The 22145-nt window shown below is 46.5% G+C and overlaps 1 protein-coding gene across 2 annotated transcripts in view; it reads right to left on the reverse strand.

Annotated features, from left to right (window-relative positions):
- The window catches only part of LOC139368511 (hematopoietic progenitor cell antigen CD34-like), a 37573-nt gene extending 19389 nt beyond the window's left edge, over positions 1 to 18184 (reverse strand). The window contains exon 1 of one of the 2 annotated variants that reach the window (XM_071107502.1): positions 17886 to 18184. In XM_071107502.1, coding sequence (XP_070963603.1) covers positions 17886 to 17967 — 82 coding nt within the window. In that variant the 5' untranslated portion in view covers positions 17968 to 18184. The remainder of the gene's footprint in view (positions 1 to 17885) is intronic. The other variant, XM_071107501.1, reaches the window with a different exon arrangement.
- Positions 18185 to 22145: the final 3961 nt, after the last annotated feature.

Consider the following 22145-nt stretch of genomic DNA (forward strand, 5'->3'; position numbering starts at 1 on the left):
GAGATGTGACTGTGGGTGTGTCTGTGTTTGTGCAGAGAGGAGTCCAGTGTGTGTGTGTGTATATGTGTCGCCAGCTCCTCTCAGACAGGGTCCAGGCCCTATCCAGCTCTGTGGAGAGTGTTTCCGGGCCCCTCACTCTGATGTCATTGTGGCACCAACGGAACAGATTGTGCTCCTGAGCAACTCGGGTCTCCAAAACGAAACACATAACATTTGGTTGCCAGATTTGCAAGAGCGCAGAGGGGAAAGATTGCAAGAGGATCATTTGTTTGTTCCGCACTGCTAGTGCACATGGCAGAGCAGTGTAGTGAGTCTGTGGGTCAGGAACGGGGCAGCCAGTATACATAACCCACTTGGAAAACACACACACAGGGAGTGTGACAGGACCCATGCCAGGTGAGATGATGACAGCTCGGGGTAAAAACTGTTTGATCACAGCAGGACCAACGGTGGTCGATGGTCCCGTCACATCGACACCGTGGTGAAGAAGGAACAACAGTGCCTCAACCTTCAGGCGGCTGAAGAAGTGAAACGTCCACAGATTCACTGTTGAGAGCTGGCTGCATCAACACCTGGTACGACGACTGCACAGTCCTGAACCGCAAGGCTCTTCAGAGGGTGGTACGGTCAGCCCGGCACGCTATCGGGGCACGCTGCCTGCCCTCCAGGATATTTACAGCACTCAGTGTCAAAGGAAGGCCAAGAAAGTCATTAAGGACCTCAGGCACCCGGGCCACAGACTGTACAAGTGCATCAGAGCTGTGACCAAGAGGCTTGGAAATAGCTTCTATCGATAGGCCATCAGACTGTTGAACAGAAATCACAAGCTGTCTACCGGGCCGGTACTCTGTCCTGCACCTTAGACTTTTTTGCACACATAGTAACAAACACTCAGTCACACAAAACACACACACACAAGCTACACACACAGACTCCTGAACTCTCTCTCACACACACACACACACACACACACACACACACACACACACACACACACACACACACACACACACACACACACACACACACACACACACACACACACAGAGAAAGTGCCATTAAAAGCAGGAACAGGATGTAATCTTATGTTTTCACCTTCCTAATATTGAGTTGGACCCCCTTTTGTCCTCAGAAAAGTCTCCATTCAGTCAGGGTATGGACGACAAGGTGTCGAAAGCATTCCACAAGGGGGGCTGACCCATGTTGACTCCAATGCCACAGTGTCAAGTGCTGGGCCATTCATGATACACACAGGAAACTACCTACTACCATACCCCGTGCAAAGGCACTTCAATCTTTTGTCTTGCCCATTCACCCGCTGAATGGCACACATACACAAACCATGTCTCAAGTCTAAAAACTCATTCTTTAACCTGTCTCCTCCCCTTCATCTACACTGATTAAAGTGGATTTAACAGGTGGCATCAATGAGGGATCATAGCTTTCACCTGGATTCACCTGGTCAGTCTATGTCATGGAAAGAGCAGGTGTTCATAATGTTTTGTACACTCAGTGTATTTGTATTTGTTATGGATCCCCATTAGTACCTGCCAAGGCAGCAGCTACTCATCCTGGTGTTTATTATGGATCCCCATTAGTTCCTGCCAAGGCAGCAGCTACTCTTCCTGGGGTCAAACAAAGTTAAGGCAATTATACATTTTTTTAACATTACAATATATTCACAACATATTAAGTGTGTGCCCTCAGGCCCCTACTCTACCACCTATTTACAACACAAAATCCATGTGTTCATGTGTGTGTGTATAGTGTGTATGTTATGTGTGTGTATGCATGTGTCTGTGCCTGTGTTTGTTGCTTTACAGTCTCTGCTGTTCCATAAGGTGTATTTTTTATCTGGTTTTTAAATCTAATTGTACTTCTTGCATGAGTTACTTGATGTGGAATAGAGTTCCATGTAGTCATGGCTCTATGTAATACTGTGCGCCTCCCATCGTCTGTTCTGGACTTGGGGACTGTGAAAAGACCTCCGGTGGCAGGTCTTGTGGGGTATGCATGGGTGTCCGAGCTGTGTGCCAGTAGTTCAAACAGACAGTTCGGTGCATTCAACATGTCAATACATCTCACACATACAAGTAGTGATGAAGTCAATCTCTCCTCCACTTTGAGCCAGGAGAGATTGACATGCATATTATTAATGTTGCTCTCTGTGTACATCCAAGAACCATTCTTAGTATATATTTTTGGTGTATATACACATAGATTGCATTTGGATTACTGATAGTGTTCGAGTTGTTAACTGGATTCATTGACATCTCTTGATTTCTATTGTTGATTATTTGTGTACTTGTTTGACATTTTACTGCACTGTTAGGGGCTAGTAAAACAAGCACTTCTCTGCACCCGCTATAACATCAGCTAAACTGTGCACGCAACCAGTACACTTTGATTTGATTTGAACGGAAACAGAGAGACGTCTTGATGAGCACGCCTAATAGAAGAGGTCATGGAGAACAGTGGAACATGTCCACTCACCTCAAGCCCCAGTGAATCTTCATGTGTGCGTTTGGTATCCGTGTGTGTGACCTTGCGCTAGAAAATGACCCAGTGTCCCCCACATCTCCCCAGGAGGGTCTAAGGAGCACACGACTGAGGTTTGAGTGACTTTTGCCATTTGGCTGCTGTAAACGATCTGGCTGAACACGGCCGACTCCCCAGCCCAGCCAGGAGGAATGTCGTGTGGAGAGATCAACAAACTGTGTGGCATCATGTTTACTCTGCACCACTGGCCATGCCACGTATCTGTCTGCTTCCGTCGCCCACCACAATGCCTCAATTACAGACCATTAAACCATGATTTACTGGGCTCTTTTGTAGATGCTTGCTTTTGGTATTACAGCGTCTGAATATGACTAAAATGTCATGTAAATATTATTACGTATTTGCTGATTTATTGTGAAGATGTCTGCTATTCGCACTTACTCTCACGTGTCCCTGTCTCTTCCTCGCTCCCTCTACTCTTCCTTCCGAAACCTTTTCCCATTGCGATAGCCATCTCTGACCCTTTTTGTTATCCTAGTGTAAGAGATGCAGGGTGGGGAAGGAGAAGAGAGACCAAAACAAACATCTCCACACTGAATTAAAGGGTCACGCAGAGAGCATGGCCTCTCTAACCCCTCTGTAATTAGGGCCTGGGGAGGGCTGTGGATCTGGCCTGGCCTGTAGCAGGGTAGGGTCCTGGGGGCCTCCAACAGGGTGGGGTTCAGCCCTGCAGATGTCAGTCTCCCTGGGGAATCCCTGTCTGTCTCTCTCCCTAGCCCTGCCTAGTCTCAGGCAGACGATCAGTAGCCCCTTGACGTCAGAAGCCGCTCAGAGACAGACAGGCCTCAGGCTCGGCCTACACCCTTGGGCTCACCTCCGAACTGAAGGGGAGGCGGACTCAAATAATACACAAAAATAACTTCCTTAGGACGGCAAGACTATTACGCAGCACTTCATTAACACAGCAGTTACTTCGTCAATACAGTGCACTAATACTTCTTGGACAGAATGCGTTTGTCAATGCATCATCAGCTTCTGGAGACACTCACAAAGGAGGCACATTTGGCTAAGCTTATGAACCAATATTTATTTTCTGGGCTCGGGAACTTCCCCCTCCCTCGGGTGATGTGCCTTAATGCACGCTAACAGGTACATTTTGTTAACCACAAACTCATTTCCACAAGCAGACTGACATAGATGGCAGTTCCTGCAACAACAGGAACCACAGTTATAGATTTTTAAAAAGGCACACAGCATTATTAGCGATAATAAGTACATATACAGTGCCTTCAAAGTATTCACACCTCTTGACTTTTCCCACATTATTGTGTTACAGTGGGATTAAAATGTATTTAATTGTCAATTTTTTGTCAATGATCTACACAAAATACTAATGTCAAAATGAGAAGAAAAATGCAAACATTTGTAAAAAAATAAAATAAAAAAAACATGGGAAAAAAATACACATTAATATATAGTATATTGATTAGATAAGTATTCAACCCCCTGAGTCAATACATGTTAGAATCACCTTTGGCAGCGATTACAGCCGTGAGTCTCTCAGTGAGTCTAAGATCAACATTTGCCCAGTATTCTTTTCAAAATTCTTCAAGTTGTCAAAGTTGGTTGTTGATCATTGCTAGACAACCATTTTTAGGTCTTGCCATAGATGTACAAACAGATGTATGTCAAAACGGTAACTTGGCCATTCAGGACCATTCACTGTCTTCTTGGTAAGCAACTCCAGTGTAGATTTGGCCTTCTGTTTAAGGTTACTGTCCTGGTGAAAGGTTATTTCATCTCCCAGTGTCTGGTGGAAAGCAGACAGCCAGGTTTTCCTCTAGGATTTTGACTGTGTTCCATTCTGTTTATTTTTTTATCCGGAAGATTTTTCCAGTCCTTAACAATTTACCAGCATACCCATAACATGATGCAGCTACCACTATGCTGAAAATATGGAGATTGGTACTCAGTAATATGTTGTGTTGGATTTGCGCCAAACAAAACACTTTCTATTCAGGACAAAAAGTGCATTTCTTTTCATTTTTTGTAGTATTACTTTAGTGCCTCGTTTCAAACAGAATGCATGTTTTGGAATATTCTTTGTGCAAAACTGTCAAGACAAAGGGTGGCAACTTTGAAGAATCTCAAATCTCAAATATATTTTGATTTGTTTAACACTTTTTTGTTTACTACAAGTGTTATTTCATAGTTGATGTCTTCACTATTATTCTACAATGTAGAAAATAGTCAATCTTGAATGAGTAGGTGTGTCCAAACATTTGACTGATACTGTATGTCGGCTCAATTGGTAATTCCCTTTCAATTTCAATTGCGCTATAAAACTGAAGTCTCGTGTTCTCCTAATAGAGCCCCCCCCCCCCCCCCCCCCCCCCCGCCTCAGACCCAGGCCAGGGTGGATTTCCACGGAGGCTGAAAAGGGATCCCATTCCTACTAGTCAGCAAGTCAACCAAGTCCATCTGTACTGGTCACTGTGGGGACAACTCCTTGAAACAAAGAGCATTACAGTTCAAGTCCCGTTGATGGGATAGTCTCGAACAAGTTCAAATCAGCAACAACAAAAAACAATAGCAGAATTGGTCAGCAGCCTGTAAAACGGCTGCTATCCACTGTGGCAACATCTTAGTGTTTTTCGCGACCGACGGTGGAATGTTATGATCCATGCACATCCTTGGACAGGATATGGCTCTCACGGCACGCGGCATGCTGAGACTTCACTAAGCCTCAGAGGTGAGTATGCTGGGGCCATCGATAATACCCAGCAGGCCTCCCATAGAAACACACACAGCAGGTTCACCAGTTACCTCATAACGACAGAGAGCCATCACTCATAGGCTACATGTAAGGTTCTATACTGCCACAGGCATATTTCTATATATTGTGACTGTCACAACATTGTTGTGGACTATGCCAAGAATCGATTTCCATAAATCTGCTTTTGAAATCAATTCTAGGGCAAAAAGGCCTGAATGTGGATGAGGCTTTGTTATAAGCTTAATAAATGGGCATGGTATTTTTCCAGCACTAACAACGCTCTCATCAAAATAGTTTGGGCAGGCAGCCCCTCCGTAACTTAAGCCTCTGTTTCCTAAATAGTCCATTCATCTCATTACTGAAGGATAGGACTGGGCCGGCTCCTCGCTCCTCTACACCAAAGCTGCATCCCAAGTGGCAACCTATTCCCTACATAGTGTACTACTTTTTACCAAGGCCCATAGAGCTCCAGTCAAAAGTAGTGCATTATGTAGGGAATAGGGTGCGATTTGGGATACAGACCAAATACCAGCTGCTCTGACAGGCCTGTTCCTCGCCTCACAGCTCCCACTGTCAGAACCAAAGCTGCCTGAGCAGTTACTGTTGCTGAGTGCAGATTTTGCTGGATGAGTTCCCACAGCTTTTTGACATCAGAGTGGGAAGAGAATGGGGAGAGGCTGTGTTTAGGATATCTACATTTATAGTCCTCCTCCACTGGATGGCTTTATGCAGTGGTTTAGGGAGTGAAGAATAAAAGACTGACTGGTTAAACGCCCTGATTACCCCGCACATTGAGACCTTCCCAGACACCAGGGCCCCTACACACACACACACACACAGACACACACACACACAGACACACAGACACACACACACACACACACACACACACACACACACACACACACACACACACACACACACACACACACACACACACACACACACACACACACACACAGAGAAAGTGCCATTAAAAGCAGGAACGGGATGTAATCTTATGTTTTCCAATTAGCCAGCAGCATAAAGGGCCCCAACGAGTTTCTAGCTGAACATTAATTACCAGGAGCAATTACTCTAGCAGTGAAAGGGCCTCAGCCAACCCTCATTAAAAATCCTTTGTTCCCCAGGCTAAACTAAACACCCTTGAGAGCCGTGCCTCACTCTGCCTTCTCTTGACAAGCATGTCTTGCCTTCGATGTACACTTGCCATACACTTACTGTTCTTGTAAACCCACTGTGGTTTTCTATTCTGACAATCTGTGACGTCAAATGACCATGAGTTAAATTTGTTATAAGGTTTCAACACAGAGGCTGAGCTCATGTAAGCATTGGAGAAAGACGCACAGACACCGCGTGAGTCCATGTCGGTGTTTTGAAATGTCCCCTAATTTCATGGTTGTTCATTAGATTCACTGACTTTAGTCTGGAGGAGTGTTGTCTAGAAGCTCCCAAAATGTTTCTTCTCTCTGGCAGGTTGCGGTGGTGAGTTGAAATGAAAGAGAATGTGGCGGAGAGGAGTTGAATGTTGTTGCTCCTTGGTATAATCCCAAATGGCACCGTAATTCCCTAGTGGAGTGGAATCATTTTGACCAGGGTCCATAGGGCTCTGTTAAAAAGTTGTGCACCATGTTGAGAAGAGGGTGGTATTTGGGATGCAGCTTTTGTTAAAGCCACAACAGCTGTAAAACTGTGCTAGGGGAATAAGGAACAAAAAGATTGCTAGAAACAGTCATAATGATGAGAACAATATTTGAACGGTAACACACCGTCTCTAACTCATTAAGACTGTTTAGCTGGGTAAATATTGTTGCTAGAGTCTACAGTCTTTTGTCTTTGTCCAGTCCCTTGTCCTGGAAAGGTAATTGTCGGCAGTAGTGATTGTGCTTAACCTTGGGTTTGTTGCCTTCGTTTAAGTTTTGATAGAAGCCAATGCCCAAATGGAGATTTTCTGTTGAAGAGAACGGCTCTTTGTTATTGGAGGAGGTCTTTGATATGGCGTGTGTGTGTGTTGATATAGTCCAGAGTTCGAGGTAATCGACTGGACAAAGGGGAGCGGTTGTGTTTGTTTGTGAGAAACAACATGATTTCAACTTCATTTTGACTGGTACATATGTCTTTACAAAACCACTGAGGAAACTGACAGTTAACTGTCATCCAGCTCTAGTCCAAAGAGGACACACACCCAACACCCTCCTCTCACTCGGTCATAAGACCGTTATCTGCCAGCCGGTTACATAAAAAAGCCTCACACCCCACTCTGGATGATGTGAGTCCAACGTTAACCATTCTGACTTGGGACTGATGGAATGCTAGTCAATATCCGAGGGCCATGAGAAAATGTGCCAATATTCTGCCCCTGTTTATGTTGGCCGGTGATGTTGTCTGAGAGCATTGCAGAGTCAAAGCATGGAGACTTGAAGGGCACAATCTTATCTCCCCATTGGTAATGGAATGCCTGTCCTTAAACTGAATATTGTATTTTGTCCGTTAGTTTATATCACAGAAACGAGATTCAGAACCGATCCCACTCCAACTACGGGTACTCTGGCGTCCAACCGGCTCAAACATAGAGCCATCACTCCTCTTTGTGTTGGTCATCACTGTGCTGCTTTGGGTGTCCGTATTTTTGTCCAGACTTTATGCTTCACGCCACCCTGAATGTCTAGCTGGGCTATCAAAACATCAATCAAGCGGTTGTCATAGAGACAAAATACTCAGACGTGTAAAAGGACGTGGTGTGAGGAGAGCACAGGATTGGAATTCCCCCAAATGATAGGAATGCACATTGTGTCTGTCCCACTTCAGCCGTTCGGAATGGATGCAAATACTTTGGAATGCAATGGCTCACTCCACTGTGCCACAAGCACTGAGTTAGTGACACATTTAGCAGCTACTGGAGTACCAACCCAACCGTGAAATTAAAACACATTCAAGTGTAATTTTCTCTTCTCCATATAGCTGTAAAGGTAGAGCTAGATCCCCCCCTCTCTACAGACGCCACGGCTCCTCGCGTTCATGTATTAAAAGAGGCGTTGATATGACATCATGCAGCATTTATAACCCAATCCGTTTCAGTGATGCATAATTGACACTGTCTAGATGCTGAATCAAAGCAATGGGAAACGGAAACAAACGATATCAGTGTTCGTGAGGAAAGTGCGTAGTTTAAACAGCAGGCTTGGATATGAAGAGAACGTCAGGTTAGCTTATTAACACACCATTGAGTTGATTCAGAGTACGGTTACATGCAGCGGCGATTTGAGCATGTATGTCATGGTGAGGCAAAAAGCAAACAAAGTGGGATGCATGCCAGCAAAGCCACAACACTAAACAATACATGAATTGCACTATAGCGGTGACAAACGGTGCCCATAAACTGTTAGGGCCTACATAAAGCTGTCCCAACACCTTACCACTGCTACACCTGGCTATCAGCAGAGCCTTGTCTGGCAGCGAAACAGTTAATTCAGCCTTATTTACTGCCTTTAAAAAAAACATAGCTGATATGGCTGACTTGCTTAAACAAAATATGGTTTCTAAGGACAATTGAGATGTACTGTCACACCCTGGTCAAAGTATTTTGTGTTTATCTTTATTTATTTGGTCAGGCCAGGGTGTGGCATGGGTTTTTGTATGTGGTGTGTATTTATGGGGATTGTAGCTAGTGGGGTGTTCTAGCTAAGTCTATGGCTGTCTGAAGTGGTTCTCAATCAGAGGCAGGTGTTTATCGTTGTCTCTGATTGGGAACCATATTTAGGCAGCCATATTCTTTGAGTTTGTCGTGGGTGATTGTTCCTGTCTATGTGTTTTCACCAGATAGGCTGTTTAGGTTTTCGTTACGTTCATTACGTTCTTTATTTTGTAGTGTTTGTATTGATTCGTGTTTTAAGTTTGTTTATTAAAACATGGATCGCAATCGACACGCTGCATTTTGGTCCGACTCTCCTTCTCACCTAGAAAACCGTTACAGAATCACCCACCACCAACGGACCAAGCAGCGTGTCAACAGGCAGCAACAGCAGCGAAAAGAGGAGATACATAGTAAGGATTTCTGGACATGGGAGGAAATCCTCGACGGGAGAGGACCCTGGGCTAAACCAGGGGAGTGTAGCCGCACCAAGGTGCAGCAGGAGAAGGAACAGAGGCAGCAGCAGCAGGAGCAGCTGCAGTGGGAGAGGCTGCACCACCTGGAGAAATGGACATGGGAGGAGGAACTGGACGGTAAAGGACCCTGGGCTCAGCCTGGAGAATATCGCCGCCCCAAGGAAGAACTGGAGGCGGCGAAATCTGAGAGGCGCAGATATGAGGAGGCAGCACGACGTAGCGGATGGAAGCCTGAGAGGCAGCCCCAAAAATTTCTTGGGGGGGGGCTAACAGGGAGTATGGCTACGCCAGGTAGGAGACCTGGGCAGACTCCCTGTGCTTACCGGGGGGCTAGAGAGACCGGACAGGCACCGTGTTATGCAGTGGTGCGCACGGTGTCTCCAGTGCGGGTGCATAGCCCGGTGCGGTATATTCCAGCTCCGCGTGTCTGCCGGGCTAGATTGAGCGTCGAGCCTAATGCCATGAAGCCGGCTCTACGCAGCTGGTCCCCAGTGCGTCTCCTTGGGCCGGTTTACATGGCACCAGCCTTGCGCTCGGTGTCTCCGGTTCGCCTGCATAGTCCAGTGCGGGCTATTCCACCTCGCCGCACTGGCAGGGCGACCGTGAGTATTCAACCAGGTAAGGTTGGGCAGGCTCGGTGCTCAAGAGCTCCAGTGCGCCTGCACGGTCCGGTTTTTCCAGTACCACCTCCACACCCCAGCCCTCCGGTAGCAGCTCCCCGCACCAGGCTTCCTGTGCGTGTCCTCGGCCCAGTACCACCAGTGCCAGCACCACGCATCAGGCCTACAGTGCGCCTCGCCTGTCCAGCGCTGCCAGAGCCTCCCTCCTCTTCAGCGCTGTCGGAGTCTCCCGCCTGTTTAGCGCTGTCAGAGCTTTCCGCCTCTCCAGCGCTGTCGGAGTCTCCCGCCTGTTTAGCGCTGTTAGAGCCTTCCTTCTCTACAGCGCTGCCGGAGTCTCCCGCCTGTTCAGAACTGCCAGTTAACATAGAGCTGCCAGTTAGCATAGAGCTGCCAGTTAGCATAGAGCTGCCAGTTAGCATAGAGCTGCCAGTTAGCATAGAGCTGCCAGTCTGCAAGGAGCTGCCAGTCTGCAAGGAGCTGCCAGTCTGCATAGAGCTGCCAGTCTGCATGGAGCTGCCAGTCTGCAAGGAGCCGCCAGAGCTGCCTGTCTGCAGGATGCCGCCAAAGCTGCCAGTCTGCAAGGAGCCGCCAGAGCTGCCAGTCTGCAAGGAGCCGCCAGAGCTGCCAGTTAGCATGGAGCAGCCAGGGCCGCCAGTCAGCATGGAGCAGCCAGGGCCGCCAGTCAGCATGGAGCAGCCAGGGCCGCCAGTCAGCATGGAGCAGCCAGTCAGCATGGAGCAGCCAGTCAGCATGGAGCAGCCAGAGCAGCCAGTCAGCATGGAGCAGCCAGAGCAGCCAGTCAGCATGGAGCAGCCAGAGCTGCCAGTCAGCATGGAGCAGCCAGTCAGCATGGAGCAGCCAGAGCTGCCAGTCAGCATGGAGCAGCCAGTCAGCATGGAGCAGCCAGAGCTACCAGTCATCATGGAGCAGCCAGTCAGCATGGAGCAGCCAGAGCTGCCAGTCGACCAGACTCTTCCAGAGCTGCCAGTCGACCAGACTCTTCCAGAGCTGCCAGTCGACCAGACTCTTCCAGAGCTGCCAGTCGACCAGACTCTTCCAGAGCTGCCAGTCGACCAGACTCTTCCAGATCTGCCAGTCGACCAGACTCTTCCAGATCTGCCAGTCGACCAGACTCTTCCAGATCTGCCAGTCGACCAGACTCTTCCAGATCTGCCAGTCGACCAGACTCTTCCAGATCTGCCAGTCGACCAGACTCTTCCAGATCTGCCAGTCGGCCAGACTCTTCCAGATCTGCCAGTCGGCCAGACTCTTCCAGATCTGCCAGTCAGCCAGGATCTGCCGAAACCACCAGCCAGCCAGGTAGATTCATCAACCTGCCTGAGCTTCCTCTCACTCCTGAGCTTCCTCTCACTCCTGAGCTTCCCCTCAGTCCCGATCTGCCTCAGTCCCGAGCTGCCCCTCAGTCCCGATCTGCTCCTCAGTCCAGTGGGGTTCTGGGTGAGGACTACTAGGCCATGGTCGGCGGCGAGGGTGGACTATCCAGGGACGCGAGGAGAAGGGACTAAGACATTGATTGAGTGGGGTCCACGTCCCGCGCCGGAGCCGCCACCATGGACAGACGCCCACCCGGACCCTCCCTATTGTTTTGAGGTGCGTTCGGGAGTCCGCACCTTAGGGGGGGGGTTCTGTCACACCCTGGTCAAAGTATTTTGTGTTTATCTTTATTTATTTGGTCAGGCCAGGGTGTGGCATGGGTTTTTGTATGTGGTGTGTATTTATGGGGATTGTAGCTAGTGGGGTGTTCTAGCTAAGTCTATGGCTGTCTGAAGTGGTTCTCAATCAGAGGCAGGTGTTTATCGTTGTCTCTGATTGGGAACCATATTTAGGCAGCCATATTCTTTGAGTTTGTCGTGGGTGATTGTTCCTGTCTATGTGTTTTCACCAGATAGGCTGTTTAGGTTTTCGTTACGTTCATTACGTTCTTTATTTTGTAGTGTTTGTATTGATTCGTGTTTTAAGTTTGTTTATTAAAACATGGATCGCAATCGACACGCTGCATTTTGGTCCGACTCTCCTTCTCACCTAGAAAACCGTTACATGTACAAACTATGGCATAAGGGGACGACAAGCGGATAAGAGGCAATCCATCATTTCAATTAAGACATTAATGAGCGAACTAGGACGAACGTAGTCAATAACTAAGCCTAACCCAGCTTACTACACAACATACACTTAGTATTACTTTCTTAGCTACAGTATACATATCTCCCTAGCATATTACATCATTTATGCAGCAGCATATAAGACATTTTTGACAAGTGGCGCAGTGGTCTAAGGCTCTGCATCTCAGTGCAAGAGGCCTCACTACAGTCTCTGGTTCGAATCCAGGCTGGCTCACATCCGGCCGTGATTGGGAGTCCTATAGAGCGGTGCACAGTCGTCCGGGTTTAGCCTGGATAGGCTGTCATTGTAAATAACAATTTGTTGCTAACTGACTTGCCTAGTTAAATAAAGGTTACATTTGAAAAAAAAATGGAAATGTGCGCCGGTCCTTCATTTCATCAACGAAAGAGAAAGAGGCCGGATTTACAATTCCGAGTTGGATGACCATTCAACACTTATCTTCCCAGTCTGAGCTCGTTAGCCACTGTCACCGATTCCTTTCAAACCACTCATTGTTGAGTTCGTGACTTGTTGTGTAATGTTTATGTCCAATTGGCCGATGAGCACCAATACATTTTATCTATAATTTTAAAAGGATTTGCCAGTAGATTGTCGACTTGATTCATGATGACTGCTAGCTAAGATTTTCAAAGTTAGATGTTGACATTATCAGTCCAATCAAAGCTACTGTACATATAACGTGATTTGATGTCATTTTATCTGTGGCCAATGACCTTGAGCCTTCTTGGATGGGCACTTCTAATGTAACTATGGCCTGACCCAAAAGGCTTGAACTTTCGATGTCTACCCTTACCAAGGACTTACACTTGGTGGTGACATAGTGTCCCCATGAGTGACAGAACATTAAGCCAATCGCTCCTATTTTCTGCTGGCTTGCCCCACCACCACAGAAAGCACTGAGCTAGGCTGAAAAAAACTGCATTTTGGAGCTGTCTTACTCCAGAAAACAAAAGAGACCATGTTTGTATGCGGCTTTATTAACTCAATGATGTATATTTTAGACATTGTTTGCAAACTGATGAGACATGTATTAATGCCAAAATAACATGCAAAACAGGCAAGACCCTCCCCCCCCTCAAAACAGTTGGGGCGGAGCCCCACCTGCCCTGGATGACGGGCCGCCACTGGTTACATGCACACTGTACATATAACGTGATTTGATGTCATTTTATCTGTGGCCAATGACCTTGAGCCTTCTTGGATGGGCACTTCTAATGTAACTATGGCCTGACCCAAAGGGCTTGAACTTTCGATGTCTACCCTTACCAAGGACTTACACTTGGTGGTGACATAGTGTCCCCATGAGTGACAGAACATTAAGCCAATCGCTCCTATTTTCTGCTGGCTTGCCCCACCACCACAGAAAGCACTGAGCTAGGCTGAAAAAACCTGCATTTTGGAGCTGTCTTACTCCAGAAAACAAAAGAGACCATGTTTGTATGCGGCTTTATTAACTCAATGATGTATATTTTAGACATTGTTTGCAAACTGATGAGACATGTATTAATGCCAAAATAACATGCAAAACAGGCAAGACCCCCCCCCCCTCAAAACAGTTGGGGCGGAGCCCCACCTGCCCTGGATGACGGGCCGCCACTGGTTACATGCACACAATAATATGATAATTATGAATATTCAGATGAATATAGTTTTATTTAAATGTTTGAATGTTTTGTAAGAAGAACGATTTCCCTAATAACCCTGTGTACATGGACACATCTGAACTCAGACTACCTGATAGGACTTTGATAAATGCAGGAAAATCGGCAATCAAAATAAAACGTTCCACCACAGCAACAATGCTATTTTTGAGAAGCCTATTCCCCAAAATAACGGACATATGAAGTTTGTGTGTGAAAACTATTTTAAAGACGTATATTTTGAGTTTTTCAGAACTCACTTCACTTGCTGGTGCTGCTGGTGCTGGCACCTGCGTAGTTCAAAAACACAGCGGAAACACGATTAAACCATTTACTTGTCCTAATCATCTGAAAGACTGCTCAGAAAATCAGATGTTTTAAAGTCGGCGTATTCCATTTGGACTATTATGATTATCGAATTATTAGTGTGTATTAAAAAAATCATATCCCCACAACGTTCCAACAAGCTAAAGAAACGTTCTGGGAACCTTTACAGAAGCTAATGTTCCTGTAACATCAGGTGAATGTTTTTTGCACCCCTAAAATAAACATTTTAGAATCATCCACACAACTGGACAGTTTTTGTGTTTTGGGAACATGTTTTTTTTCCCCACAACTTAATGAAACATTCTGGGAACCTTAAAAGAACAGATTAAATGTTTTCTAGGAACGTTCTTATCATCAGCACGACTGGACAGTTTTTGTGTTACAAAAACACTTGCCGCGACCTAATGAAAGTTGTGGGAACTTTCACACAACCAATTTTGGTTGGTTGGGTTGTTGGTCTCAGTGGTTGACACCTCTAAAAAGGTTTGCATTGGCATTCCTGCTGTAACATCTGAGCCCTGCATCTACCACTGGAATGCATGGCCTTCTGTGGTCAGGTGCTTAGGAGCCCTAATGACTACAGTTACAGAGGACTCCCATCTCAGTTACCCACGATAAACCTTGAGTCACCATAGCCACGCTGCAACTGCTGCAGATGACGGTCCAACTAACTGTAGCTTCCAACTGTAACTCACCACAGTGGAGCTCCAGTGTCTTGGGGGTGGGGGGTGGGGGGGGGGGGGGGGGGGGGGGGGGTCATGTGGTTGACCTCAATGATATCTCCCCAGAGGCTTTCCATGCTATGCTGCCATCAGACTATCCACAAACATGCATGTTTGTATGAAAGATAAGCCCAGTGGCCCTTGGGGTATGAGTTTATTAGTTTCCAGATATAGCCAGAGGCCTGTACTGTAATGGCTCATGTTTGACTCTTTTGAGTAGAAGCACAAACAAGGTTATTTAATAGAACTCTGGAATCAGCTGCCTCTCCTCCCAGGGTTGATTACATCACTGGCCCTAATTCCACTGTGTCATTGATTAAACCTTATCCACAGCAAATACCCTTCAAGAACAAGACCACAACTGTCCTCTGGACTGATGCTGGATTCATCAATTTACCAAGACATGATAAAAAACCCTCCCCAATATAGATACAATGTCAATTCACTGTGAAACATTAAAATAGTATTTCTCTTTGACAATATGTCATTTTCGTGGAACTTAACATCCAACCTCTGCATGTAGTTTAGAAAAGGGACAGAAAAGTGTCAATAACAGGGGGCTGATATGGAATGTCTTTACATTTCAAAAGCAGTACCACCAGCTTCTACAAAACATGCCAATGATCTCGGCCATACACACAGAACTGAATCTCCCTGGCAACAATCTACAGCGGTTTATGTTCTGGGTTTGGCAGAGGTTTTTCAAATATGTTCCAAATGCTGAGCATTCATTGGCAAATTCACATAGCGGTGCCTTTGGCACAAGTGTCAACTATGTTGCAGGTGAGTGTGACCAGTGGAGCGTGGTTGGCTGTGTCTGGAATGGGGGAGGAGATAGGGAGGACATGTGGCAACACCCCTGTGCTATTGATTCTCTAAGTGAAAGCAAGAGCTGAAAAAGCTGCTAACCTGAATGGTAACATTTTACAGACGTACAGTAATGTTCTGATTCAACCAATTTCACAATATAAACCTAAATAGTTGATAGTTAGTTGAACATCTAACCATTTGTTAGGGTGCTCTCCAATGATACAATCAAAAGGAACAAAAATCACACTATAAAATCACACTCCTGCCAAAAGTAAACCGCATCCTTCATGACCTATGGGGTGGGCTGTCCCTTAATGAACTTCCATTAAAATCTTGTGAATCTAATAACCAGACTGCTCCAATCGGCATGTGTGACGACCCTCCCACTCTGTCTGCCGTATTCTACCTCTTTGCTCTTGTTTTCCTTATTAGGATGCCGGCGACATGGGACACACCTGGGCCCGGGTGTGTCCCGGGATAAATGCACCTCTTCCCCATTCATTGTGTTTTAATTGCAGACACACTGATAGATTTTGGTTGTGGCATTTTTGTGGCTGTTTTGTTTGTTTGCGTTGGCACCTTTCAACAGCTCTCATTATCACATTTATACACGCAACCACTCACCTACACTGCTGATTACTGACTACACACACCATTGTTAATTGTATTTAATTTACTTTAGTTCATAAATATATTTAGTTATTCCTTATCTCCATGTTGTCTCCCTTTTTCTTACGAACTTCGAGCCGGTTCGTGACACATGCGCCTTTCCAATGTGCCGTGCGTGCGTATAGAGCGTGTTCTTCGGACGCGTTCTGGTCCACTTCGGAGTAACATTAAGCCCTACACCATTTATTTTCCTCCTCCTGGTTGGTCTGACATAGTGTTCACAATGTGCCAGAGAACTAATGTTTTACTGTCTCTGTGCCCAGATGAGCCGGTACTAAACTCTCCAAGCCACAACACTCTGCAATTATCATCTATATTAACAGACTTAACGGTGTGATTTGGACCAGACTGCTGAACCTTCTACCTTCACCTTCCCAACATGAGGGAAAAAGAGGTCCCCGTTTAAACAGAAATCCCCACCACACATACAGTTTGACGGTTGCCACCAACCTAAGGGGCGTCCCTTAAGGGACCTATTTTTACTCCCTGCTGAATCAACAGATAATGTACGGGCAATTCCCCATCACACACACATCCTGCATCTTCAGAGGACAAGCAGGAAATCAGACACAGGATAAGCTTCCTTCTCCTATTAAACTTCTGGACGCAGATGGAAAGATCCCCAAACACACAGCAGAGATGCCGATTGAACTCCCAGAAGTATATTTCCCCATTCTAAGAAGATTACGTCTGAATAAAATATGCTTAATGGACCTCCATGTTTCAGAAATGAGCGGAGCCTGTTTTGGAAAAAGCTTGCTCTCCACACACACACACACACACACACACACACACACACACACACACACACACACACACACACACACACACACACACACACACACACACACACACACACACACACACGCACACGGCAGATAGACCAGCGGTTAGAGCATTGGTTCGAAATACTCGAGCTGACAAAGGTGAAAAAGCTGTCAATGTGCACTTGAGAAAGGCATTTATCCCTAATTTGCTCCAGGGGCGCAGTACTACTCTGTCTGACCCTGTAAAACAACACATTTCACTGCGCCTATCCGGTGTACGTGACAATGAAACATCTTTATGTTCACACACACACAAACCCTTCTCAGGATGTAGTCTCCAATTATTCTCAACGGCAACTTTCCACTCCAGAGCAGTTGCATGAGGCCCCTTTGTCAGCTGGCCACCGCTACAACTTTTCACCAGCCCCATAACTCTCCAAACTGCTTCATGTCACATAATAACACAAGCATTACTGAACACACTTGTGAGAAAACTCACATGCTATTTAAGGTGCTGGGAATTACATCATGGTACATTTGATTGGCACGTTCACATCTTGGCATAAAGTTTAAGTTACGAGTTCATGTTGCATCATCCTGCTCGCTCACAAACACTCTCCCTCGTACTCTGCCTTGGTCACCTTCTAACTCTCTCCTAGCTTCTCAGATTCAGAGAGAAGAAATGGACTACAAAGTAGTGGTGCCGTGCTTGCAGAGTTCGCTTACTGACTTAACCATAGTTTAAGACTGAGCATGTAAGACACAGAGCCAGGTGGGGAGGCTTTAAGAGGTGTAGTACTCACTGTGTAGGAGCAGTGTAAAGAGAACCAGGGCTAGAGCCATCCCTCTCCAGGACCCATTCATTCTTCTCATGGACACAGCCATCCTCCAGTCCTTTGTGAGCCGCTGTGTGTGTGTGTGTCTGTAGAAGTGTGTGAAAGAGCGTGATGAGTGAGTGAGTGAGGGCTGGGGGAGTCGCGTGTTTCCTGTGCTCGCAGAGCGGGACAGACTGGCAGGATAAAGCGTGGCTTATGCTCTGCTGGTTTCATATGGCCTCTCTCCTTTGCCCCCTCTCTCTCTATCCCTCCTTCTCAGTCTCCTTCACCACACCCCTTTTCTGACTGGCTGAGTTAAACTCTTCTCATGCAGCTGGACGTTTTCGTGTGTGTGTGTGCGTGTGTGTGCGTGTGCGTGTGTGCGTGCGCGTGCGTGTGCGTGTGCGTGTGTGTAGAAAGTGATTCAGGGCGTGAGCAGGGCGTAGTAGGTCTGTGTGAGTGGTAATATAATCCGGGTGTGCATTATCACATCTGTCTATTCAGAATTTGTGCGCTGTTGTCTGGATCAGCAAACCTATCCAGCTATTTCCACAAACCTGGAAAGCTATTGCTGAGAGTGGTATGCCATGTAAACTGTACTGTGCATTCTTTTAATGATCCCTAAAATCAAGCTTTACGATACATGTGAACTAGCACCTCCGCTGTTTATTTGGAGTAGACCACAACATGACTCGCTGTATCTAACCCTAACTGAGACATCCCAGTCAGCCTGTTGGCTCTGGAGGGGCTTGTCTGATCAGTTCTCCTTTGAAGATGCACCTGGTAAACAGGAAGCGATCTCCCCTGGTCTGCCCGCCTGCTTAATATTGTGCTGCATAGCTCAGAGGCCTGTAGCAGTGCATTGCATCAAACATCACATCTCTCCACATCACTCCATTCTACTCCGCCTGGGCTTTAAGTTTGTCCCTGGACTGGTGAGTCCCTATACACCCATGCCATATGCAAACACACACGGTGTTTTGCAATCTCATACCGTATCCAAGCAACATTTGGGATCCAGCAGTTTATTTTCTCTCTCTATGTAAATGCAGCCAGACTGGTGTTTCTTGGGGATTGCCTGCAAAATTGCTGGTGAAACAATCGGGCCAGATGGGGCTGAATCAAGGCAAGAGCAGGCAAATGTCGGGGACTGGGACACTCCTGCTAGTCCCTGTGTATGTTCACTTTCTTTAGGGACTGACTGGGGTGTGGTAATCCGATCCCTTTACTGACCCTTTCTAAATGCTGAGCAGACTAGATCGTAGTACACACATTCCCGAGCGCACACGCTGCCACGAACCGGCTCGATGTCCGCAACAAAAAGGGAGACAAGGTGGAAATCAGGAATAACAAAAATATATTTATTAACTGAGGTAACGCAAATACAATTAGCAATGGTGTGTGTAGTCAGTAATCAGCAGTGTAAGTGAGTGGTTGCGTGTATAAATGTGATAATGAGAGCTGTTGAAAGGTGCCAAAGCAAACAAACAAACAAACAGGCCAAAACCAAACTCTATCAGTGTGTCTGCATGGAGAGAGTCTCCTCAATGAATGGGGAAGAGGTGTATTTATCCCGGGACACACCCGGGCCCAGGTGTGTCCCATGTCGCTGACGACCCTCCCAGTTCCGCCCGCCAACATCCTAATAAGGAAAACAAGAGCAAAGAGAAAGAAAACGGCAGACAGAGTGGGAGGGTCGTCACCCCCCCCCCCCCCCCCCCCCCCCCCCATAAAACCAGGGACCAACAAGGACCCCAGAACACTATACCAGTCACACATAAACAAATACTGCCCTGGATCCTAGTAATTGACCCAGCCTGTGTCCCAAATTGATAAGGGGGTATGTGTTCACACTTCCACTTGCCCCAGCCAACCTCGTCCTCCCCAGACCTCACGCAACCTTTGCGCACAGGAAGCAACCTTTAAGAGGAAAGAAGAAAACGAGACCAGAAGAGAACAGACAGGAGCGACAGAACAGGACAATACCAAACAAAATAAGCAGTGATCAGTCATTCAGGAACAGGGCAGGGCGCACGAGCAAGCTCGTCAGCAACGAGCTGCAACAAAAAGAGTGTCTCAGAGTCCTTCTCATGACGTTTTGGCAACATACGTAAGTTTCCAACAATATCAAATGAGTCCGGGGCACGACCAAGAGAGGAGCGACCTCTAGATAAATCTGGCTCACCTTCCCAGAGCAAACTCTCCCCTGAGAGCTTTCCTTCCCTAACCAACTGTAGCCGCTCTTGTTGCAGCTTGATTTTAGCACGCTCCAAATCCTGTTTAAATTCCAATTACTTTTCATACTTTACCCGATCATACTCTAGCTGTAACAGAAGCAGTTCTTTGTGCTGTTCAAAAAGACGACTACTGTTGCTAACAGATGGAGCAGCTGTTGTAACGGGACGGGGAGGCGGCGAGTCATCGGCAGAGGCTGCCCCATCGGTAACTTCAACAATACCACTCTCCATCCGATTGGCTCTCAATATCAACCTAACAATTGTTTTGTTGACATTTATCACTAATTTCAACCTTGTAGTGTTCAGCGGTCTTCAACAGCTGTTCTTTAGTACAAAATTCCAACAGTTCCTCTGACGGAAAGCGAAGGAACTCGTCTACATTAGTCGCCATCGTCACAAGTAAATACCCCCCCAAAATAATATTGCTTTTCCCCTCTGCTGAGCACACCAGACCACAACCAGAGAAATGACAATCACACCAGAAACCGCAGAAGAGAGATGAGATATACAGTGGGGAGAACAAGTATTTGATACACTGCCGATTTTGCAGGTTTTCCTACTTGCAAAGCATGTAGAGGTCTGTAATTTTTATCATAGGTACTCTTCAACTGTGAGAGACGGAATCTAAAACAAAAATCCAGGAAATCACATTGTATGATTTTTAAGTAATTAATTTGCATTTTATTGCATGACATAAGTATTTGATACATCAGAAAAGCAGAACTTAATATTTGGTACAGAAACCTTTGTTTGCAATTACAGAAGTCATATGTTTCCTGTAGTTCTTGACCAGGTTTGCACACACTGCAGCAGGGATTTTGGCCCACTCCTCCATACAGACTTTCTCCAGATCCTTCAGGTTTCGGGGCTGTTGCTAGGCAATACGGACTTTCAGCTCCCTCCAAGGATTTTCTATTGGGTTCAGGTCTGGAGACTGGCTAGGCCACTCCAGGACCTTGAGATGCTTCTTACGGAGCCACTCCTTAGTTGCCCTGGCTGTGTGTTTCGGGTCATTGTCATGCTGGAAGACCCAGCCATGACCCATCAATGCTCTTACTGAGGGAAGGAGGTTGTTGGCCAAGATCTCACGATACATGGCCCCATCCATCCCCCCTCAATACGGTGCAGTCGTCCTGTCCCCTTTGCAGAAAAGCATCCCCAAAGAATGATGTTTCCACCTCCATGCTTCACGGTTGGGATGGTGTTCTTGGGGTTGTACTCATCCTTCTTCTTCCTCCAAACACAGCGAGTGGAGTTTAGACCAAAAAGCTCTATTTTTGTCTCATCAGACCACATGACCTTCTCCCATTCCTCCTCTGGATCATCTAGATGGTCATTGGCAAACTTCAGACGGGCCTGGACATGCGCTAGCTTGAGCAGGGGGACCTTGCGTGCGCTGCAGGGTTTTAATCCATGACGGCGTAGTGTGTTACTAATGGTTTTCTTTGAAACTGTGGTCCCAGCTCTCTTCAGGTCATTGACCAGGTCCTGCCGTGTAGTTCTGGGCTGATCCCTCACCTTCCTCATGATCATTGATGCCCCACGAGGTGAGATCTTGCATGGAGCCCCAGACCGAAGGTGATTGACCGTCATCTTGAACTTCTTCCATTTTCTAATAATTGAGCCAACAGTTGTTGCCTTCTCACCAAGCTGCTTGCCTATTGTCCTGTAGCCCATCCCAGCCTTGTGCAGGTCTACAATTTTAGCTCTGATGTCCTTACACAGCTCTCTGGCCATTGTGTAGAGGTTGGAGTCTGTTTGATTGAGTGTGTGGACAGGTGTCTTTTATACAGGTAACGAGTTCAAACAGGTGCAGTTAATACAGGTAATGAGTGGAGAACAGGAGGGCTTCTTAAAGAAAAACTAACAGGTCTGTGAGAGCCGGAATTCTTACTGGTTGGTAGGTGATCAAATACTTATGTCATGCAATAAAATGCAAATTAATTACTTAAAAATCATACAATGTGATTTTCTGGATTTTTGTTTTAGATTCCGTCTCTCACAGTTGAAG

This window comes from Oncorhynchus clarkii, chromosome 16 (genome assembly GCF_045791955.1).
Source record: "Oncorhynchus clarkii lewisi isolate Uvic-CL-2024 chromosome 16, UVic_Ocla_1.0, whole genome shotgun sequence".
NCBI classification, from domain to species: domain Eukaryota; kingdom Metazoa; phylum Chordata; class Actinopteri; order Salmoniformes; family Salmonidae; genus Oncorhynchus; species Oncorhynchus clarkii.